This window comes from Marmota monax, unplaced genomic scaffold, assembly GCF_021218885.2.
Source record: "Marmota monax isolate L192 unplaced genomic scaffold, Marmota_monax_Labrador192_F-V1.1 WCK01_AAM20220418_F8-fsc00005, whole genome shotgun sequence".
NCBI lineage: Eukaryota > Metazoa > Chordata > Mammalia > Rodentia > Sciuridae > Marmota > Marmota monax.
Window position 1 is genome coordinate 31,865,165 of NW_026692254.1, and position 24,451 is coordinate 31,889,615.

The 24,451-nt window shown below is 38.6% G+C and overlaps 1 protein-coding gene across 3 annotated transcripts in view; it reads right to left on the reverse strand.

The window, feature by feature from the left end:
* Il16 (interleukin 16) overlaps positions 1–24,451 on the reverse strand; it is a 128,225-nt gene that overhangs the window by 50,354 nt on the left and 53,420 nt on the right. For all 3 annotated transcript variants that reach the window (XR_006850448.2, XM_046438479.2, XM_046438470.2), the window contains exon 3: positions 8,823–8,931. Coding sequence is in view for 2 of the 3 variants with exons in the window: in XM_046438479.2 (XP_046294435.2) it covers positions 8,823–8,931 (109 nt within the window). In the remaining variant the exon portion in view is untranslated. The remainder of the gene's footprint in view (positions 1–8,822; positions 8,932–24,451) is intronic.

Below are 24,451 nucleotides of genomic sequence, written 5' to 3' on the forward strand. Positions count from 1 at the left end.
AGAATCTGCATTACAATTATGTTTAAAAAATTACAATCCAGTGTGGCCTGTGATTGAAGAAATAGGTATTCATATATATTGTTGAAGGAATATTAGTTACTAAAATTTGGCCATACAGATCTCAAGCTTAAAACTACACCTATCTTTTGACCCTAAATTTCATTTCTAGGAAATAATACTAAAGGGGGAAAATGTTAAAGTTTATAACTTAAAAAGTTTAAAATAGGATGTTATTAATTTAAGAATGTTGCAGCCTACTGCAGAACAATATGAGACATGTTAGTCAGCTTCTCACTGTACATTACTATTTCATTCAGTAGTCAAAGAGCCTGAGAAGAACAACTTAGAGGAGGCCTCACAGTTCAGAGGTTCAGTCCATTGCTGGCCACTCCAGGGCTCTGGGCCTGAAGTGGTGAAGGAGCACCATGGCAGAGGGCATGGTAGGGGAAAGCTGCTGAGATCATGGCAGCCAGGATACAGTAGAGAAAGCCCAAGGAACCAGGGGCAAAATACAAACCCCAAAGGATGAAATATAAACCCCAGTGACCTTCATCTTCCAGTTATGTTTCACCTATCTACAATTATTTTTTTGTTTTAATTAGTTACACATGACCTACAATGACCTAGACATATCATACATTTGAATCACATGGGATACAATATCTCATTTTTCTGAGTAAACAGGTTGCAGAATCCCATTGGTCATGCAGTCACATATATACACACAGTAATAATAAAAATGTCTGCTTCATTCTACTATCCTTCCTATCTCCCCAATCTCTCCCTTCCCATCACTTCTCTCTACCTAATCTAAGGTACTGCTATTCTTTTTTTCCCTCACATATTCTTACGTGTATTTTGTATAACAATGAGCGTCTCCTTCCACCATCCATGCAATTCCCTTTCTCCCTTCCCTTTCCCTCCCAACCCTCTTCCCTATGTAGAGGAAATCTTTCCATGCTCTTCCTCTCTTCCCAATTTTGAGTCACCCCCCCTTATATCAGAGAAGACATTCAGTATTTGTTTTTTGGGGATTGGCTAACTTCACTTAGCACAATCTGCTCTAATGCCATCCATTTCCCTGCAAATGCCATGATTTTATTATTTTTTAGTGCTGAGTAATATTCCATTGTGTATATATGCCACATTTTTTTATCCATTCATCCATTGAAAGGCATCTAGGCTGGCTCCATAGTCTAGCTATTGTGATTTGTGCTGCTATAAACATTGATGTGGTTGTGTCCCTGTAGTGTGCTGTTTTTAGGTCTTTTGGGTATAGACCGAGAAGAGGAATAGCTGGGTCAAATGGTGGTTCCATTTCCAGCTTTCCAAGGAATCTCCATACTACTTTCCAAATTGGATGCACCAGTTTGCAGTCCCACCAGCAGTGTATGAGTGTACCTTTCCCCCCGCATCCTCTCCAGCACTTGTTGTTTGTCTTCATCATGGCTTCCATTCTTACTGGAGTGAGATGGTATCTTAGAGTAGTTTTAATTTGTATTTCTCTGATTACTAGAGATGATGAGCATTTTTTTGTATATTTGTTTATTGATTGTATAGCCTCTTCTGAGAAGTGTCTGTTCAAGTCCTTAGCCCATTTGTTGATTGGGTTATTTGTTTTATTGGTGTTTAACTTTTTGAGTTCTTTGTATACCCTAGAGATTAGAGCTCTACCTGATGTATGAGGGGTAAAAATTTGTTCCCAGGATGTAGGCTCCCTATTCACCTCACATATTATTTCTCTTGCTGAGAAAAAACCTTTTTAGTTTGAATTCATCCCATTTGTTAATTCTTGGTTTTAATTCTTGTGCTATAGGTGTCTTATTAAGGAAATTGAGGCCTAGCCCCATGTGATGGAGATTAGGGCCTACTTTTTCTTCTATTAGACGCAGAGTCTCTGGTTTGATTCCTAGATCCTTAATCCATTTTGAGTTAACTTTTGTGCATGGTGAGAAATAGGGATTCAATTTCATTTTGTTGCATATGGATTTCCAGATTTCCCAACACCATTTGTTGAAGATTTTATCCTTTCTCCAGTGCATGCTTTTAGCACCTTTGTCTAATATAAGGTAGTTGTAGTTTGGTTAGTCTCTGTGTCCTCTATTCTGTACCATTGGTCTACTAGCCTGTTTTGGTGCCAGTACCATGCTGTTTTTGTTACTATTGCTCTGTAGTACAGTTTAAGATGTGGTATAGTGATGCCACCTGTTTCACTCTTCCTGCTTAGAATTGCTTTAGCTATTCTGGGTCTCTTATTTTTTCAGATGAATTTCATAATTGCTTTTTCTATTTCTGTGAGGAATGCCATTGGGACTTTAATTGGAATTGCATTGAATCTGTATAATGCTTTTGGTAATATGGTCATTTTAATAATATTAATTTTGCCTATCCATGAGCAAGGTAGATCTTTCCATCTTCTAAGGTCTTCTTCTATTTCTCTTTAGGGTTCTATAGTTTTCATTGTATAGATCTTTCATCTCTTTTGTTAAGTTGATTCCCAAGTGTTTTTTTTTTTTTTTTTTTTTTGAGGATATTGTGAATGGGGTAGTTTTCCTTATTTCCTTTTCAGAGAATTTGTCACTGATATACAGGAATGCCTTTGATTTATGGGTGTTGATTTTATATCCTGCCACTTTGCTGAATTAATTTAATAGTTCCAGAAGTTTCTTGGTAGAGTTTTTTGGGTCTTCTAGATATAGAATCATATCATCAGCAAATAGTGCTAGTTTAAGTTTTTTTCCTATAGTTATCCCTTTAATTTCTTTCATCTGTGTAATTGCTCCGGCCAGTGTTTCAAGAACTATGTTGAATAGAAGTGGTGAGAGAGGGCATCCCTGTCTTGTTCCAGATTTTAGAGGGAATGCCTTCAGTTTTTCTCCTTTTAGAATGATGCTGGCCTGAGGCTTAGCATAGATAGCTTTTACAATGTTGAGGTAAGTTCCTGTTATCCCTAGTTTTTCTAGTGTTTTGAACATAAAGGGGTGCTGTACTTTGTCAAATGCTTTTTCTGCATCTATCAAGATGATCATATGGTTCTTATCTTTAAGTCTATTGATGTGATGAATTACATTTATTGAATTCCATATATTGAACCAAACTTGTATCCTGGGGATGAATCCCACTTGATCATGGTGTACAATCTTTTTGATATCTTTTTGTATCCGATTTGCCAGGATTTTATTGAGGATTTTTCTATATTCATTAGAGATATTGGTCTGAAGTTTTCTTTCTTTAAAGTATCTTTGTCTAGTTTTGGAATCAGGGTGATATTGGCCTCATAGAATAAATTTGGAAGTACTCCCTTTTTTTCTATTTCCTGAAATAGATTGAAGAGCATTGGTATTAGTTCTTCTTTAAAGGTCTTGTAAAACTGAGCTGTATACCTATCTGGTCCTGGGCTTTTCTTGGTTGGTAATCTTTTGATGGCTTATTCTATTTCCTCACTTGATATTGGTCTGTTTAAGTTGTGTGTATCATCCTGACTCAATCTAGGCAGATCATATGACTTAAGGAATTTATCAATGCCTTCACTATCTTCTATTTTATTGGAGTATAAGGTTTCAAAATAATTTCTAATTATCTTCTGTATTTCTGTAGTGTCTGTTGTGATATTGCCTTTTTTATCCCGAATGCTAGTAATTTGGGTTCTCTCTCTTCTTCTCTTCATTGACATGGCTAAAGGTCTGTCAATCTTATTTATTTTTTTCAAAGAACCAACTTTTAATTTTGTTAATTGTTTCTTTTGTTTCAATTTCATTGAATTCAGCTCTGATTTTAATTATTTCTTGCCTTCTACTGCATTTGCTGTTGATTTGTTCTCTTTTTCTAGAGCTTTAAGATGTAGGGTGAGGCCATTTATTTGTTGGCTTTTTCTTCTTTTAAGGAATGAACTCCATGCAATGAACTTTCCTCTTGGTACTGCTTTCATAGTGTCTCAGAGATTTCAATATGTTGTGTCTGTGTTTTCATTTACCTCTAAGAATTTTTTAATTTCCTCTTTGATGTCTTTAATAACCCATTGTTCATTCAGTCGCATATTGTTCATTCTCCATGTGATGTAGGAATTTTTCTTCCTTATTTTATCATTGATTTCCAATTTCATTCCATTATGATTGGATAAAATGCATGGTAGTATTTCTACTCCTTTGTATTTGATAAGAGTTGCCCTGTGACATAATATATGGGCTATTTTTGAGAAGGATCCATGTGCTGCTGAGAAAAAAGTGTATCCACTTGATGTTGGTTGATATATTCTATATATGTCAATTAAGTCTAAGTTATTAATTGTGTTATTGAGTTCTATAGTTTCTTTATTCAACTTTTGTTTGGAAGATCTTTCCAGTGGTGAGAGAGGTGTATTAAAATCCCCATGATTATTGTGTTGTGGTCTATTTGTCTCTTGAACTTGAGAAGAGTTTGATTGATGAACATAGCTGCACCATTGTTTAGGGCATATATATTAATGATTGTTATGTCTTGTTGGTGAATGGTTCCCTTTAGCAGTATTTAGTGTCCTTCTTTATCCCTTTTGATTAACTTTGGCTTGAAGTCTATTTTATCTGATATGAGTATGGACAACTCTGCTTGCTTCCAAGGTCCATGTGAGTGGTAGGATTTTCCCCAACCTTTCACCTTCAGTCTGTGTATGTCTTTTCTTATCAGATAAGTCTCCTGTAGGCAGCATATTGTTGGATCTTTTTTTTTAAATCCCGTCTGCTAGCCTGTGTCTTTTGATTGGTGAGTTTAAGCCATTAACATTTAGGGTTACTATTGAGATATGGTTTATACTTTCAGCCATGTTTGTTTATTTTTATTATTTAACTTGATTTGGTTTTCCTCTTTTTCGTTGTACTACCTCCCACTATTGATTTTCTTTGTTATTTTTCATTTCCTCTTCATGTAATGTTTTGCCAATGATGCTTTGAAATGCTGGTTTTCTAGCTGCAAATTCATTTAATTTTTGTTTATCATGGAAGGTTTTTATTTCATCTTCAAACCTGAAGCTTAATTTTGCTGGATACAAGATTCTTGGTTGGAACCCATTATCTTTCAGTGTTTGAAATACGTTGTTCCAGCATCTTCTAGCTTTCAGAGTCTGTGTTGAAAAATCTACCGTTAACCTAATTGGTTTACCCCTAAATGTAATCTGCTTCTTTTCTCTTGTGGATTTTAAAATTCTCTCCTTGTTCTGTATGTTAGGTGTTTTCATTATAATGTGTCTTGGTGTGGGTCTCTTGTGGTTTTGTACATTCAGCATCCTGTAGGCTTCTAGGATTTGGGTTCCCATTTCATTCTTCATGTCTGGAGAATTTTCTAAAATTATTTCATTGAAGGGATTGCTCATTCCTTTGGTTTGGACCTCTATACATTCCTCTATCCCAATAACTCTTAAATTTGGTCTATTTATATTATCCCATATTTCTTGGATGTTCTGCTCGTGGTTTCTTATCATCCTTTCTAAGCTGTCTACGATCTTTTCTAGATGATGTACTTTGTCTTCGTTCTCTGGTGTTCTGACTTTTAAGTGTTCTACTCTGCTGGTGATACTCTCATTTGAGTTTTTAATTTGGTTTATTATTTCCTTCATTTCCAGGATTTCTGTTTTTTTTGTTTTGTTTTGTTTTGTTTTTTTATAACCTCTATCTCCCTGTAGAGTTGATCTTTTGCTTCTTGGATTTGTTTATGTAATTCATTGTCAAAGTGATCTTTCATTGTATGCATTTGCTGTCTAAAGTCCTCCTAAGACTCCAGATCATCTGACCATGTATATCTTGAAATCTTTATCTGATATTTTCTCTGCTGAAATTATCATCTCCTCTATTTTTTAGTTGTCCTGCTTTGTTTGTGGCTCTTTCTTTCCTTGTTTTTTCATATTTCTCACATTTCTTTCCAGCTGTGGGTGACTGTTTTGTTATTATTTTTTTCCTATAAATTAGTATTGCTCTTTTATAGTTTCGAGATCTCTCCTTTGTGATGGGAGACAATGTCTAGAGATGTTGGATTTAATTATAGTTTAAAATATATTCATTAGCTTCATCAAAGGCATACAGATTCTGGTGGCATATAGAGAACTGAGGGTCAGGTGTAGGACTTTATGTTTACGGGGAAAGATGTGGGGTATGGGGGTTAATATATCAGCTACTTTGGAGGAGAACTCTAATGAAGGGGGTCATTAACAGGACATAGACAGGAGGTACTTTAGGGTGACTAAGTGCATGAGAGGACAATAAGAAGCATAGAAAGAATTACCTATTTGCATTTAGTAATTTATATGTAGTAGAAATAGTAACACTTGGGAGGTTGGGAGAGGAAGAGAAGGAGGGAGAAAAGTAAAAAGAAAAGAAGAAGGAAAAAGACAGGTGAAAAGATAGAGAAAAAGGAATGAAAAAAGAGAGGAAAAGAGAGAAGAGAAAGATAAAAAGAAAAAAGGAAAGAAGGAAAAAAAATACTCTTAGAATTCTATTTTCTTCTCTTCCTGTAGGTGGCGTTGTGCATTCCAGGTTGAGTCACTACCCTCAGGGTGGGGGAAGCAATCGTGTGAGGCTGCACTCCCTCCCCTGCTGGGTGCCTCTCCAATCCCAGTCTCTTTGGGTTGCTCCTGGTCTCTATCTCCCTCATTTCTCCTGCCCATCAGGCCCCAATTACTGGGACTCTTCTCTGAAGCCCTGGGTTCACTCTGGACATGCGTCGCCCTGGCTGCCCTGCACTCCTGATCAACCGAACACTACCTCTGTGTTGGGTAGTCACCAGGTCATCACAGCTGTGGAGAGGGGCAGTTGGAAACCAGCAACTTGTTCTGTCTGTATTCCTTCTGATAGCCACACCCAGAGAGAGAGCTGGCGAGAAAGGTTTTGGGTTATCACAGCTGGGGGAGTGGGAGTTGGAGATCAGGCACCTTTTTAGTTTCACTCGGCTCTGCTATTCACGCCCACCGAGAGCTGGTGTGAAAGGTTTTGAGTTATCACAGCTGGGTGCGGGGGCTGGGACTCACACGCCCGTTCTAGTGCCAATCTCGCTGTCTGCTACATCCGCCAAAAGCTGATGTGTAGATTTTCCAAGATGGTGACCACCTGATTCCCCACCCGGGTGTCTGGTGAGGTGGAGGGGACTAGGCTATTCGTCCACTGTGTCCCGAGTGTGGTCCTCGGTCTGGTGTCCTGCAGTGACGTGGGTCGTAGTCTGGCGCGCTCTAATCTTAGAGGATCTGTAAGCCTGCATCTCTACGCTGCCAGATCTCCGTGGTGCTCAACTCCACCTCTCTGCGGTGGGTTCCCAGGCTCTATTTTGCCATTTCTTGTGCTGTGTTCAGAGCTTGGTCTGGTGACCCACAACCAAGGCCTCTGCGTTCTGCGCTGCCTTCCATCTCTGACGACTGGGCCGTAAGTGGGGACCACCTTCTGTCTGCACCAACCAGGCTACAAGCGAGGACCCCACCTGTCTACAATTAACACCTAGTACTGTAGTCCATTCAAATTATTAGTCCATCAAGTGGATTAATCCACTGATTAGATTGCAGCTCTCATAATCTAATTTCACCTCTGAACATTTCTTCATTGTCTCACACACAAGCTCTTCAGGACACCTTGTATTCAAGCCATAGCAAGAGGTTCAGAGATTTTTAAAGGACTTGTTCAAAGTCACATCAATACTTAGTTCTAGGAGGCAGGATTCAAATTCAAGTGCATTGTTTCTCAGAAGTGAGCCCTTAACCATACACCAGTCCACTATCTCGTTTATAGTCATTTCAAATCCATATGGATTGGTCCCAGAATCCCCATGGATACCAAAATCCATGAATGTGTTTCTATCCTTTGCCTAAGATAGGGTAGTATCTCCATATAACCTGTACAATCTTTCTGTATACTTTAAATCATCTCTAGATTATTCATAATACAATGTAATTGCTATGTCAGTACTTTTTAGGGAATAATAATAAGAAAAAATTCTACATATTTCAGTGCAGATGTAACTTTTTTTCAAATAATTTCTATCTACGAATATGGTAGCACACTGTATTTCCTTTAAGATGTTACAAATTTTCACTTACAAACAAAATTTCACTTACAAACTCAGCAACGTGGATTATGTTAGCAAAACACTGAGAATAACTTAAATATCTAGTAAGAGTAGATTGTGCATGTTCATACAATGAAATGGCATACGTCTACTAAAAACAGTCTTTACAACAGATTTCCCAATGACATGAGATATAGATATAGATTCATGTGTGTTCATGTATGTGCCTAATTTTCCTATAGGCTATATAGGAATAACTGAGAAATAATTGAAAATATCAGTATAGATTATTTCTAATATTATAATTTGATGTAATTTTAACTTCTTCAAACTTTCATGCATTCTTCACATTTTCCTGACTTTTATATAAATGCTAGTCTATTTGCAGCAATGAAGAATCATGAAGTCTTCAAGCCTCAACCCCCATCATGTTACAGATGGGGTGACAGAAGCCCTGGGAGACAGAGTGGCTTACTTAGGATTAAGGAAATGTCAGAAATCAGAACAAGAGTAACCCTTTTTCTCTTATCCTCCAGGCCAAATCTTCTCAGCATGGCAGTAGGAGCCTAGCTAGAAGACGAGTTTACCACAGAAAACTCAAAAAGCCAATGCGAAGCCCTCTAGCTGGCCAGGACCTGCACAAGCCAAAAAGAATGCTCTCAGAGAGGCAAGCAGTCTGCCATCTTGGTTTGGTCCCACTGGATCAGAAGAGATCCACCCACCCCAAACCTCCCCTCATCATTGATATTCCTGATATTCAAAAGCACTTGGCCCTGTTCCTGAAGATGTTTCGATGAGACACTTACTGGTGGAGTTGCTTCGTGTCCTTTGGTGGCAGGCTTTAGGAAACAGGAAGTTACTGCTTTGTGCTTCTACTTTTCCAGGCTTTTCTTTAGAGGAAGTTGTGGAAGATTCCTGAAAAACAATACCTGTCTTTTATTCAGCAGGTTAAAATTAAAAAGTTTGATTAGCAAAATAGGGTTTCAATACTAATCATGGAGGTACTGGTTGGGTGGTCTGTCTCCCTTACTAAATTACAGGCAATACAAGGGCAGGGATTCAGGATTACTGTCATCCTTCCATTCATAGAAATTCATTCATCCATTTAACAGGCAATATTGAATGAACAAATATTACAAAAATATTTAATTAATGCAATAAATATTGAGTAAATTTGGTGACAACTTCTTTGTTAGATGTGGGAGATGTTCAGAGAGCTGAAGGAAGGCTCATTTGCCTGCCATCTAGTAGTAACACAGGAAGGAAAAGCCTGGCCATGAACAAGAGAGACAAGAACATTGACCTTAGAGAAATGGCATTTTAGTAAAGGAAGACAGACAGTAAACAAGGAAACAACTAAAGGTAAAAGATAATTGCAGAAAATGATAATTGCATTGAAGAAAAGAACTACAGAGTTACATGAACAAGGTGATTGGGATCTATGTATTAGAAATGATGAGGAGTATGTTAGATTATTCTGAGATTTAATAATAGGCATTCACAAAATACCTGCTAACTGAATGTTATAGAAATAGACTTTTAAATATTGAATGTCCAAGTATACTTATGAGTATTATGATTTTACTATATTGCTGATTTATATCTGCAAGGATTTAATCTATTGTTTAAAATTTATTTATTTATTTATTTATGCATTACAATTCTTAATATACCATTATATCATAATTTATCATGTCTCTGATTATATATAAGGAAACATTTAATTTAAAACTTTAAAAATCAATGTTCCTAGCCTGGCATGGTGGTGCTCATTTGTAATCCCAGCAACATGGGAGGCCAAGGCAGGAGGATTGCAAGGTGGAGGCCAGTCTTAGCAATTTAGCAAAGCCCTAAGCAAATTACTGAGACCCTGTCTCAGAAAGAAAACTAAAAATGGGCTGGGGATGTATCTCAGTGGTAAAGCACCTCAGAGTTCAAACCCCAGTATCAATTTTTTTTTAAAAAAAATGTAATTAGATTAAATTTGCTGTTTCTCTTATTCTTTTTTCACCTTATCAAATTGAACAAATTTTCTTCACTTCTTTCTTTCTTTACTAATAATCCTGTACTAATAAGTGATTAAGCAATATATTAAACAACATTATAGGACTCATTCCTGTATCATGGTCAATAACAAAATAGAAAACATCACTTTTCCTTCTGCAAGATGAGAACCTGAGAGCCCCAGGCGCTTTGCTCCCATCTGCTTCCTCTTTCGCTCCGGGCAGAGAAGCTGAGTGTGTAATCAGCAGTGGATTGTAAGTACCCGAGGCAAAGAAAGCTCAGTGCGCCCCGCCTTTTTTTTTTTTTTTTTGAATATTTTTTATACAGGGAGAGTTTGTGGATTGGGATTGTTGGCGGGGCTGTGGTTTCTGTGCCGTAAATCCACTCCGCGGGAGCCGCCATTTGCTTTCTGCTTGCTGTCTTGATGGCTCTGTATACATTGTCCGGCAGCCGCACCTAGAGGTTGGAGCTGGGCTGCGTGCCGAGCCCTGTCCTCCGAAGGCTGGACTGCAGCCTCGAGCGCCTCGGTGGCCTGTTCACCGCTGCACCTTCGGGCAGAGCCTGCTCTGGGGTCGTTCTGCACCCCCCTGCCAGGGGACCCGTGCTCCAGAGGAGGGGGACGGAGAGCCGCGGCGGCAGCCGCTTGGGCCCCAGGGGCCGGGCACCAGGCTGAAGAGCTGTGGAGGCCAGGGCGGCTCTGCTACGGTCGCACACGAGCGCAGCGCCCGTGAGCGCGGCCCAGAGACGGAGGCGACGGCGGCAGGGTTTCATTCCTAGAAATCTGGACTGGAAACAGAAGCAGCAGTTTGTATAATCCCAAGAACTTGCTTATGCCAGGAAGCTGTAAGGGCAACATGAATATTACTGAGGAGACCTAACATGGTGGCAGGCGCAGAGAGATCAAGTCTCTGACATCTTCAACTGCGCGGGCATAGGGAGCCGTAAACTGTCTAAATGCTGTTTGCTCAGGATCACTAGGCAATGCTGAGCTGACGTGGATCTGGGGTGTACAGGCTGGGCCCCTCAGAGCACACACACAGAGCCTGAATCGGAGGCAATTAAGCTCCGGTTCGCCTTCTTCGTGTGACTCAGCACTAACGATCCCACTGAAATAATTGGTCGGCCCTTAGGAACTTACAGAGGTAAAAGCCAACCGAGCCTTCATAGGCAGTGGCCACAGGACTGAAACGGGGATTGGGAGAGACAGTCATGACCCACCCGTTGCATTGGTCACCCGGCAAAGGGAACGAACTGTCACCATTTGCATGGGAAACCACCATGGCAGAGAAATGGCGTCACGGGCGGAGGAGATAACTGCATTGAAACCAGCGCGACAGGTGTGTAATCCCCTAGTCATCTCTCTCCACACAGCGGGGAAACCTTAAGGGCCACTCCCAGCTCTCCTGTGAACGCAATAACCAGACCGAGGGAATCAGGAGTGGCGCGGGACTCGCGGCGCGGAACTCCCGGCTACCGCTCCCACCAGTGCTGACAACTGAGGGCTCTTGCACCAGCTACTGGGGGCGTGGCTACAGGAGGGCAAGCAAATTCGCTGGGGGATCTCAGCCCCAAGCTCTACAAACTTAGGGTCTGAGGGAGGCAAACAGGGAGAGTGAGGCCAGGTGTTCATGAAAACAGGGCTCCCAGGAGCAGCAGACCTGGCGTGTAGACAGTATTGTGGTGAGCGCCACAGGTGAGAATGGCCTGGCTTGAGGAAACACAAGACAAGGCCCTAGACACTCAGGATTGGAGACCAGCCCAGTCTAGGAGAAAGAGCTGCTGCACAGTGAATGGTTCCCACCTACTGAGAGGAGAAGCTTGGCCCAGTGGGCACAGCTCCACCTACTGGAAGAGAAGTTAATAGAACTCTAGGACTGCATTTATTATTATTATTATTATTATTATCATTTTTTTTCTTTTTTTTTCTTTTTTTCCTTCTTTTTCTTTCATTTTCAATTTTTATTTGTTGATGTTCTTTTACTTTTTTTCAATGTTTCTATTTTTTTTAATTTTTTTATTTTATTATTATTATTTTTTTTTAAATTTTAATTTTAATTTTTTTATTATCATTATTATTTTTGTTAAAATTTTTTTCTCATCTTTCTTTCTTTATTATCTAATCTTTGTTATTTTTGTTCCTTTTGTCTTTTCATTTCTTTTCAATTTTCTTATTCCCCCTTCCTTGAATTCTACCTGCCTACTCTCACTCTCTTTAGTGACTTCTTCCCTTCCCTTCTAATATCTTTCCTCCCAAGCATCAAATAAATCTATAAGAGTAAACAGTAACTCAGCAAACAGAACAAGAAGTAACATGAGCAGCATAAAAAAGCAAGGAAGAAAAGGAGTACAAACAATGAAGGACAGCCTAAATATTCAGGAGGACCTAGAGTCAGCAGAAAAATGGTCATATAAAGAACTCAAGGAATACCTTAGACAAATGGAATGGAACCTTAAAGAAGATACGAGACAGCAAATCCAAACAGTGAAAGAACACTTTGAAAATGAATTACATAAACAGATAAAAGAAGAAGTTAAGCATCTTTATCAAGAGATAGAGATTATAAAAAAAAAAACCAAACAATAATTCTAGAAATGAAGGAAATGATAAACCAAATTAAAAACTCAATTATAGAGTGTCACCAACAGAGTGGAGCAAGTAGAAGCCAGAACATCAGATAATGAAGACAAAATATATCATCTTGAAAAGAGCCTAGCCAACTCAGAAAGGCTGGTTAAAAACCACGAGAAAAACATCCAAGAGATATGGGATAACATAAAAAAACCAAATCTACGAGTCATCGGGATAGAAGAAGGTACAGAGATTCAAACCAAGGGAAGGAGTAGCCTGCTGAATGAAATAATTACAGAAAACTTTCCAGAAATAAAAAAGGAAACGGATATACAAATTGTAGATGCATACAGGACACCGAGCACACAAAATCACAGTAGACCAACGCCAAGACACATTGTTATGAAGATATCCAATATACAGAACAAAGAGAAAATATTAAAAGCTACAAGAGAAAGGAGGTAGATTACATTCAGGGGTAAACCAATAAGGTTAACAACGGATTTTTCATCACAGACGCTGAAAGCGAGAAGATCCTGGAACAACGTATTTCAAACACTGAAAGACAATGGATGCCAACCAAGAATTCTGTATCCAGCAAAATTAAGCTTCAGGTACGACAACGAAATAAAAATCTTTCATGATAAACAAAAGCTAAAAGAATTTGCAGCCAGAAAACCAGCATTGCAAAGCATCTTGAGCAAAACACTACACGAGGAAGAAATGAAAAACAATAACCAAAACCATCAGTGGCAAGTGCCTCTATAAAGACAGAGGGCGGGGGGAAAGCTAACCATGGAGAAACAAACTAAATTAAAAAAAAAAGAAGATAAATAATCAAACATGGCTGGAAGTACAAGCCATATATCAATTGTAACTCTAAACGTTAATGGCTTAAACTCTCCAATAAAGCGACATAGGCTGGTAACATGGATTAAAAAAACAAATCCAACAATATGCTGCCTCCAGGAGACACATCTGATTGGAAAAGACATACACAGGCTGAAGGTGAAAGGTTGGGAAAAAATATACCACACACACGGTCCTCGTAAGCAAGCAGGGGTGGCCATCCTCATATCGAATAAAATTGACTTCAAGACTAAATTAATCAAAAGGGATAAGGAAGGACATTATATACTGTTAAAAGGAACCATTCACCAACAAGACATAACAATTATCAATATTTATGCACCAAATAATGGTGCTGCGACATTCATAAAACAAATTCTCCTCAAGTTCAAGAATCAAATAGACCACAACACAATAATTATGGGTGACTTCAACAGACCTCTCTCACCATTGGACAGATCCTCCAAACAAAAGCTGAATAAAGAAACTATAGAACTCAATATCACAATCAACAACCTAGACATAACTGACATATATAGAATATATCAACCATCATCAAGTGGATATACTTTTTTCTTAGCAGCACATGGATCCTTCTCAAAAATAGACCATATATTATGCCATAGGGCAACCCTCAGTAAATATACAGGGGTGGAGATAATACCATGCATTTTATCTGATCATAATGGAATGAAACTGGAAATCAATGATAAAAGAAGGAAGGAAAAATCCTACATCACATGGAAAATGAACAATATGTTACTGAATGATCAATGGGTTACAGAAGACATAAAGGAGGAAATCAAAAAATTCTTAGAGATAAATGAAAATACAGACACAACATATCGGAATCTATGGGACACAATGAAAGCAGTTTTAAGAGGGAAATTCATCGCTTGGAGGTCATTCCTCAAAAAAAGGAAAAACCAACAAATAAATGAGCTCACACTTCATCTCAAAGCCCTAGAAAAGGAAGAGCAAAACAACAGCAAATGTAGCAGAAGGCAAGAAATAATTAAAATCAGAGCGGAAATCAACGAAATTGAAACAAAAGAAACTATGGAAAAATTAACAAAACTAAAAGTTGGTTCTTTGAAAAAATAAATAAGATCGACAGACCCTTAGCCATGCTAAAGAAGAGAAGAAGAGAGAGAACTCAAATTACTAACATACGGGATGAAAAAGGCAATATCACAACAGACGCTACAGAAATACAGAAGACAATTAGAAATTATTTTGAAAACCTATATTCCAATAAAATAGAAGATAGTGAAGACATCGATAAATTCCTTAAGTCATATGATTTGCCCAGACTGAGTCATGAGGATACTCACAACTTAAACAGACCAATAACAATAGATGAAATAGAAGAAGCAATCAAAAGACTTCCAACCAAGAAAAGCCCAGGACCGGATGGGTATACAGCGGAGTTTTACAAAACCTTTATGGAAGAATTAATACCAATACTTTTCAAGTTATTTCAGGAAATAGAAAAAGAAGGAGCTCTGCCAAATTCATTCTATGAGGCCAACATCACCCTGATTCCGAAACCAGACAAAGACACCTCAAAGAAAGAAAACTACAGACCAATATCTCTGATGAACCTAGATGCAAAAATCCACAATAAAATTCTGGCGAATCGGATACAAAGGCACATCAAAAAAATTGTGCACCATGATCAAGTAGGATTCATCCCTGGGACGCAAGGATGGTTCAATATACGGAAATCAATAAATGTTATTCACCACATCAATAGACTTAAAAATAAGAACCATATGATCATCTCAATAGACGCAGAAAAAGCATTCGACAAAGTACAGCATCCCTTTATGTTCAAAACATTAGAAAAACTAGGGATAACAGGAACTTACCTCGACATTGTAAAAGCTATCTATGCTAAGCCTCAGGCTAGCATCATTCTCAATGGAGAAAAATTGAAGGCATTCCCCCTAAAATCTGGAACAAGACAGGGATGCCCTCTATCACCACTTCTATTCAATATAGTTCTCGAAACACTGGCCAGAGCAATTAGACAGATGAAAGAAATTAAAGGCATAAAAATAGGAAAGGAAGAACTTAAATTATCACTATTTGCAGATGACATGATTCTATACCTAGCAGACCCAAAAGGGTCTAAAAAAAAACTACTAGAACTAATAAATGAATTCAGCAAAGTGGCAGGATATAAAATCAACACGCATAAATCAAAGGCATTTCTGTATATCAGCGACAAAACCTCTGAAACGGAAATGAGGAAAAACACTCCATTCACAATATCCTCAAAAAAAATAAAATACTTGGGAATCAACCTAACAAAAGAGGTGAAAGATTTATACAATGAAAACTACAAAACCCTAAAGAGAGAGATAGAAGAAGATCTTAGAAGGTGGAAAAATGTACCCTGTTCATGGATAGGCAGAACTAACATCATCAAAATGGCGATATTACCAAAAGTTCTCTATAGGTTTAATGCAATGCCAATCAAAATCCCAACGGCATTTCTTGTAGAAATGGATAAAGCAATCATGAAATTCATATGGAAAAATAAAAGACCCAGAATAGCAAAAGCAATTCTAAGCAGGAAGTGCGAATCAGGCGGTATAGCGATACCAGACTTAAAACTATATTACAGAGCAATAGTAACAAAAACAGCATGGTACTGGTACCAAAACAGGAGGGTGGACCAATGGTACAGAATAGAGGACAGAGACTAATCCACAAAGCTACAACTATCTTATATTTGATAAAGGGGCTAAAAGCATGCAATGGAGGGAGGATAGCATCTTCAACAAATGGTGCTGGGAAAACTGTAAATCCATATGCAACAAAATGAAACTGAATCCCCTCCTCTCGCCATGCACAAAAGTTAACTCAAAATGGATCAAGGACCTAGATATCAAATCAGAGACTCTGCGTCTGATAGAAGAAAAAGTTGGCGCCGATCTACATACTGTGGGGTCAGGCTCCAAATTCCTTAATAGGACACCCATAGCACAAAAGTTGATAACAAGAATCAACAAATGGGACTTACTTAAACTGAAAAGTTTTCTCTCAGAAAGAGAAACAATAAAAGAGGTAAATAGGGAGCCTACATCATGGGAACAAATTTTTACTCCTCACACTTCAGATAGAGCCCTAATATCCAGAGTATACAAAGAACTCAAAAAATTAAACAATAAGAAAACAAATAACCCAATCAACAAATTGGCCAAAGACCTGAACAGACACTTCTCAGAGGAGGACATACAATCAATCAACAAGTACATGAAAAAATGCTCACCATCTCTAGCAGTCAGAGAAATGCAAATCAAAACCACCCTAAGATACCATCTCACTCCAGTAAGATTGGCAGCCATTATGAAGTCAAACAACAACAAGTGCTGGAGAGGATGTGGGGAAAAGGGTACTCTTATACATTGCTGGTGGGACTGCAAACTGGTGCGGCCAATCTGGAAAGCAGTATGGAGATTTCTGGGAAAGCTGGGAATGGAACCACCATTTGACCCAGCTATTGCCCTTCTTGGACTATTCCCTGAAGACTTTAAAAGAGCGTACTACAGGGATACTGCTACATTGATGTTCATAGCAGCACAATTCACAATCGCTAGACTGTGGAACCAACCCAGATGCCCTTCAATAGATGAATGGATAAAAAAAATGTGGCATTTATACACCATGGAGTACTACGCAGCACTAAAAAATGACAAAATCATAGAATTTGCAGGGAAATGGATGGCACTAGAGCAGATCATGCTTAGTGAAGCTAGCCAATCCCTAAAAAACAAATACCAAATGTCTTCTTTGATATAATGAAAGCAACTAAGAACAGAGCAGGGAGGAAGAGCAGGAAGAAAAGATTAACATTAAACAGATACATGAGGTGGGATGGAAAGGGAGAGAAAGGGAAATTGCATGGTAATGGAGGGAGACCCTCATTGTTATACAAAATTACATATAAGAGGTTGTGAGGGGAATGGGAAAATAAACAAGGAGAGAAATGAATTACAGTGGATGGGGTAGTGAGAGAAGATGGGAGGGGAGGGAGGGGGGATAGTAGAGGATAGTAAAGGTAGCAGAATACAACAGTTACTAATAGGGCATTATGTAAAAATGTGGATGTGTAACCGATGTGATTCTGCAATCTGTATTTGGGGTAAAATTGGGAGTTCATAACCAACTTGAATCTATTGTATGAAATATGATATGTCAATAGCTTTATAATGTTTTGAACAACCAATAAAAAAAATAAATTAAAAAATAAATAAATAAATAAAAGCAATGGAAACAATAACTTATTTAAAAGTCCCTCGTAATGCCCTTGACACATATGCATTTCTTTAGTGAGGGATGTGTCACATGGCCACATTTAACTTTTAGAGAATCTGGTAAATTTAGTATTTAAATTGATAACAGAAATCAATGCAGAAACATCTTGAAGATATGAAAAGAAAACAAAAAGCTATCAATATTGACTATAACCAATGAAAGTATACTCCAAGAAGATGACAAAATCAACATTTTTTTTGGAAAAATTAAAGCTAAGGGAATTAATTGTCAATTACATATTATTATATTTAATAAAAAAGATGTTTTTCAGGCTGAATGGAAAGATGGAAACTTCAGTTTACAAGGAGAGACTAGCAAATGGAAATTGAAAATCTTTGTGTAAATACAAACATCTGTGTAACCCTCTTCTAATTTATTAAAAGCAATAAAATCATTCAAAAAATAAAAAAAAAAGATGAGAACCTGAGACAATGTCACTCTCTTCCCTCTCCTCCTCCCAGGATTTTAGGAACAGAGAGTAATACGGATAAAGGTTGACACTGAGGGCAGTGGTATTAATTTTCTTCTCTTCGTGGTGCAGTTATTCTAATATATCTTTACTAGGTACAAAGACAGCCTAATTTTTGAGTTATATTGGTTTCATTACTTGCTGCCACAATCCTTAAATGCTGGATGTGTTTTCTTTGGGGAAAGCTACATGGATGGAAAGCTCTCCGAATAGTTGCACGTCTGAGAATGTTTTTCTGTGGTTGTCACATTTGAATGATTGGCTGAATTTAGAATCTTCAGGGATTATTTATTGGGCTTGGAAACAGTCAATGGCCGAAATGCTTTCTGATATTTAGTGGTCCAGTGGGAAGTCTGTTGGGGGTACATGATTTCACTTTCTAACTTACCGGACCCCTTTCTTGGAAGGCAGGCATAACAGGCCTGAATTTCATGTGCCAAGTGAGTGCAGTTGCCAAAATCTGGTGCAGTTTCCAAAGCAGAGGGAAGATCCACTTTCACCTCTCCCTAAGTGACCCATAACCCATCCTCACCTCCACCTCCTGCCACTGTGAGCTGGTAGGTATTGGGGTCTGCCAACATCTGCCTCACTCCTTTCCCATGCTTTCCCTTCCTGTGTGGTAGATGAGCCTTCCTTAAGTCCAGTCTCACCTGCACTAGGTCATACAGAAAATTTCAGAATGTGGCCCCTTTATATCGTTTCCTTTTCTGATAAGCATTTCTCCCTATTTGTATATTCCTTTTGAATTTTGATAGGAATTTCTAATAGATGGTTGAGTTAATCAAGCGTATGCTGTAGCAATCTGGAGTTAGAAGTCAGCTAAAGCTTTTCCCCAGTTCTGACACCAGGGAATCCTGCAAGAAACCACATATCGATTCCCTTTCATCTCTTATAGAAGTCAGCATTTGAAATCAGAGAAGTCATCCTAGCCTACTCCTACATGCTCATTTTTCATTTTAGCACCAGATGGCGCTGTATTAACCTGAACAAAAATCACATCTTTAAACTGAATATTAAACCAGGGAATTGTTGAAAAGGAGAGAAAACTGGGATTACATATAAGAAAATGCTTTAATTGAACTGAATTCTCAAGACTCTGTATTTCCAGAATTTAACATAATAGCTACTTCTTTGAGTTAATTTCTTCATACAAGATATTCCAAAGCTATTCTTTAATTACAAGAGTCTGATGAGGTCATGTCCTGATTCTAATTTCAAGACTTCCCTCTGGCATTATTTCCTCATGCACTCCAGTGTGAGACTCTGGAACTAAATAATAGAATGTGATTTCAGGAACTTTTTAGGTTCCACTGAACATGGCTGGGCCTAGTACAGCAGCCAATTGATCTACTTCTCTAAAGGCAAGCCTTATTCACAAAGTACTTTTTTAAAAATGAAATTATTTATTTATTCTAATTTCTTATACACGTTGGCAGAATTCAATTCATTTCACAAAGTACTTTTGAAATGTATATTTCCACAAAATATTTAGTAATATAAAAGTAAATAAGTAAATGAGGTTCATACAAGATAGAGATACTAAGTATCTTTAAGAATGGTATTTATAAAGAACTTTTATGGCATCAGCATATCTGTGTTATCATGGTAAGTTAAAAAAGATATGTTATTAATGGGGTCTACTATAATCATGTAAAATAGAGATTTAAAAAGACTGGAAATAAATGCACCAAAGTACTAGCAAATGTTTATTAAGCACTTACTAAATTCTAAGCAAGATTCAGTCAACAAATATTTATTAAGCACTTACTACGTACTAAGCATGATTCCTACTACTAAGGATATGGCAGTATGCAAGAAACACAGGATCCTGCTCTCTTGAATTAGCAAGAATGTGTTTGGGTGATGAGATTATGGCTGCTTTTTAAAAACACCTTTCTGTATTTCCCATGTTTTCTATGGTGAGCATGTATGAATTTTACATTTGTTTCCATTGTCTCATTTGTAGACATAATATTATTTATTGTTAAATTTCTTTCTTTTCCTCATTACAGAGTCCCATGTCCAAAACATAATTTAAAAATTGCTTGATGGGTAAAAACTAATTGATGTCAAGAGAATCGTAGGAAAAAGAGCCCCTCCCCCCACCCATCTTCCCCCAAAGTAAAGTGGAAAAGTTTAATTCCATGTTCAGAGGAGGAAGTCTTTCTTTGGGGGGTTTTAATGTTGACTGAAGAAGGCCTTGCCCAAAAGAAACTGAGTCAACTGGACTCACCATGGGGCCCCATATTCCATTGGCCTCTTCTTGCCCTGGTGACCAGGAGCAGCGGCTTCATCCCACGTGCAGAGCAGGGGCGCTCTTGTGTGCACACAGGCTGCATAGAGGAGCCCTGCTCCTTCCCCAGACATGCATCCTCTCACCAAAGCGGTCTCTGACAGAGATCACGCAGCAGCTGGTCCTTTCACTCTGTCACGGAGCCAGTCTCTGAACTAGCTGGGTGCTCCAGTAAGTTGGGTCTAGCCAGTCTACTCTGTCAAGCTCTTGGACAGTTGTGTGAAATTGACATGCATCACATAGACATGCAGTTGTGTAGACTGGCTCACTAGATGACTACCACAGGGAAGAATGGAAATGTGCTAGCAAGGCACAGGATGAGAGAGCTAAGGAGCAATTTTCTATCAAACATGAAATACCACATGATTCCTAAGTGTCCATGACATAGAGACAATGCACAAGGGTTTGGTCCTTCTTTCTATTTCCAGGGCACCAACAAGAGGTCAGGTACTTATCCATGCTTTGGTACCATCTCAGGGTATTGTTCATTCTTAAAATATCAAGCTTAATGATTTCTTCACCAGAAATTAACAGTGGGATGAAAGAGAGAGTCATGAGACCAGCACCATGACTTACTTTGAAGCTTACAGTGGTTGGTCTTAGTTTCCTGTTTTGTAAGATGAGGGGGTACATTAAACAATCTTTATAACCACATCCAGCTCTATGCTTTTGAATATAACTGATGTTTAAAGGGCCACAGGGCTACGGTTCACTCTGAAATGGTCACATGACAGAGGATCATTCACAAGGAAAAAAAATAACTTTCCTTGGCTCCCAGGGGAGCCTGGTCACTCTCGGGCAAGTCTGTCCTGGGTGGAGTGGTTTCTCATCAAAGGCATCTCTGTGGAGCCCGTGAACGTCTGCACACTAGGACTCCCTCCCCAGCTCACGGAACAGAGCTCTTCTGTTCTTGCTCCTAAGGTGGGGCTTCTCTCCAAGCTGGGAATGTGACTGAGGTCAGGGGGGCTGGCAAAGTCACTTCTGAACACATTTCTCTTATTCCCCTCAGAGACTGCGGCCCTGGGCAGCTGTTCTGTGGGTCACGTACCCCATCATTACCTGGTCGCAGTCCACATTTACCAGTCCCAATGGCGACGGAGTGGGGTTTGGGGTCAACTGTCCAGAGAGCTCTTCAAAGTATTTTTCCCGAAGTCAGGATTAATCATATAGCTCTCAGGGCTGAATGGCTTACCCCAAGAAATGGAAAACCCACAATCCCCATGAAACAGGGAATGAATCCAGAAAGAAGATGAAGAATTCTGGGGCATCGTGTCCTACACGCAAGATAATTCTGGATCTTAAACTTCTCCCCAAGAATTAGAAGATCCCTGTTAAGAGCACTCCTCTTGCGCATGGACCCCTGGCTGTCATTACAGACAGAAGCTGGATTCTTCTGGAGTTTGATGACTACGTTTCTCTCTGATACAAACCTTTCCGTTTTCTCTTTGAACTGAGATACTATATCTGCTCTAATCTGAAAGGACCACAGAATATAATTCAACTTTCCTGAGTGAGGCTTATTTCCTGTGGTTGAACTGCTCGTGCAGTAATAGGCTTTGATCTTCAAATCATGAGCACAAACAAGCAGATAGGTTCTGAAATGGCCACGTGATCATGTGGGATGATAAAGCCATGTACCCTCTGGTATGAGGGACAAGGCAGGGACCAGAACCTAGGACTCAAGTCCTCCTGCTTCTCACCCACTGCAAGATCACAGTCCCCAAATTCTTATAATCCCACCTCCCAAACTTCCCCAGCACATCCAGTCTCATTGCCTGAGCCACTGTTCAAGATAGTCTTTCTTTATTGGACTATGACACTGAACCAGGGGATCCAAACATGTTTCAAAGATTAATTTTCAATAACTGATGCAGAGACAATCAGGTATTCACATGCAAAAGGATGAAGCTGAAGGGCTGGGGTTGTGGCTCAGTGGGAGAGTGCTTTCCTAGCACGTGTGAGGCACTGGGTTCAATCCTCAGCACCACATAAAAAATATAAACAAATAAAGTTTAAAAATCATTTTTTAAAAAGGGATGAAGTTAGACTCCTTTCTTTCTCACACTATACATAAAAACTAACTTACAGGGGGTCATATACTGATAGGTAAGAGCTAAAATTTTAGAAGAAAATACAGTAAATCATCATGACCTTGGGTTAGAGAAAGCCACCTTCCATATAGTAATAAAAGCATGAGTGACAAAATAACAAATAGATAAATGGGATTCATCAAAATTTAAAACTTTTGCACTGCGAACAACAGCATAAGAAAAGTGAAAAAACAACCTACACTATTGAAACAAATATTCATAAATCATATATCTGAAAATGGGTTTGCATATCTAGAATATATAAAGAACTCTAAAAATCAATAGTAAAATGCCAGTAGTCTGATTTTTTATTGGCACTTTATAGTTATACATATTAGTTGGGTTCATTCTGATAAACTCATAGAAATCTGATTTTTTAGCTCAATTTTTTTAATTGACAAAAGATTTAACTGTAGACATTTTTCCCAAGAAGATGTACAAGAAGCCTGGAGGAACATGAAAAAATAAAACAACATCATGAGTCATCAAAGAAATGGAAATTAAAACCACAGTGAGATTCCACTTCACATCAAGTAGGATGGCTATGATCACACCTACTCCAGACTCACCGGCATAGGGAAGACAGACGAGAACAACCATGTACTCATAGCTGAAACATACATCCACATGAAAACTTACATTAAAATGTTCAAAATGTTCATGACTGTCAAAAAGTAGAAACAAACTCAAATGCCCATTAACTGATAAAGGGAAGATACGATGTGTTATTTCATACAGTGGAACGCCATTCAGCAACCAGAAGGGGTGAAATAGTAATCCGTGTAACCACACAGTTATGGTAATTTATATTAAAGTTACACTAAGTGAAAGGTGCCAGTTACAGAAGACCATGTATTGCATGACCCCAACTATATGAGACGTGCAGAGCAGGGGATATACAGAAACAGAAAGTGGGTAAATGTGGGGCTTAGGGAGTGACTGCTACAGGGTACCAGGTTTCTTTCGGAGGTGATGAAAATGTTCTAAAATTCTAAAATTGATAGTTGTGGAACTATGGAAATATACTAAAACCATTTTATATCACATTTTTAAGTGGTTGAATTGTATGATATGTGAGTTGTGTCTTAATAAAACCATTAAAAATGGACTGTTCATCCATCCATTCCTAATGTCCCTGTCTCCAGTCTTTTCTCCTTTAAATCCTTCTGAACCCTGCTGCCAATATGATTTTATAAAAATGGAAAGGAAACCGGCAGATTGCTTAGTCAAATCCCTGATGGGTCCATTTCCAAAGAATTCAAAACCAAACCCAAATGTCCTGGCATGTCATTCAAGGTCCTTTCTCCTCTGACACTACCCAGATTGACCCAAGCCTCCCTTGTTCCCATCACACTTCCTATGGGTGGATCCTTGTGTGATCTGTCCTGTGTGGTAACCTGTCCTGGCTTCTTTTATCCCTTCAGGATCAATGTAGGTGTCAGCACCTCGGTAGTGATGGTCCCAGACAATACCTGCCTCCTGAGCAAACCATGGACTCTCTCCACCAAATAGGCCAAGGAAGCCTTAAAATATCAATGGCTGTCTACAGTTGTTTTAATATCTGATAGGATCCGATTCTCATTGTTCTTCTTCCTGGTTGTTTTTATAGACTATTTTATTCAAACAATTATAGGATTGTGTTATCTGTTTGTTTTTTTAGTTATTCCTCTTAATAATTTTGGAGACATTCTCCTAAATTTAAAAACAATTCTAGATAATATTACTTAAAATATATAGGCTCTTTTTCTCCAAAAATGTGCCTGTGTTTTTATTTATTTAATAGAAATACCTTTCAGTGGGGTTTTTAATCATGTTAGGTCCAGTGGAACATTTGG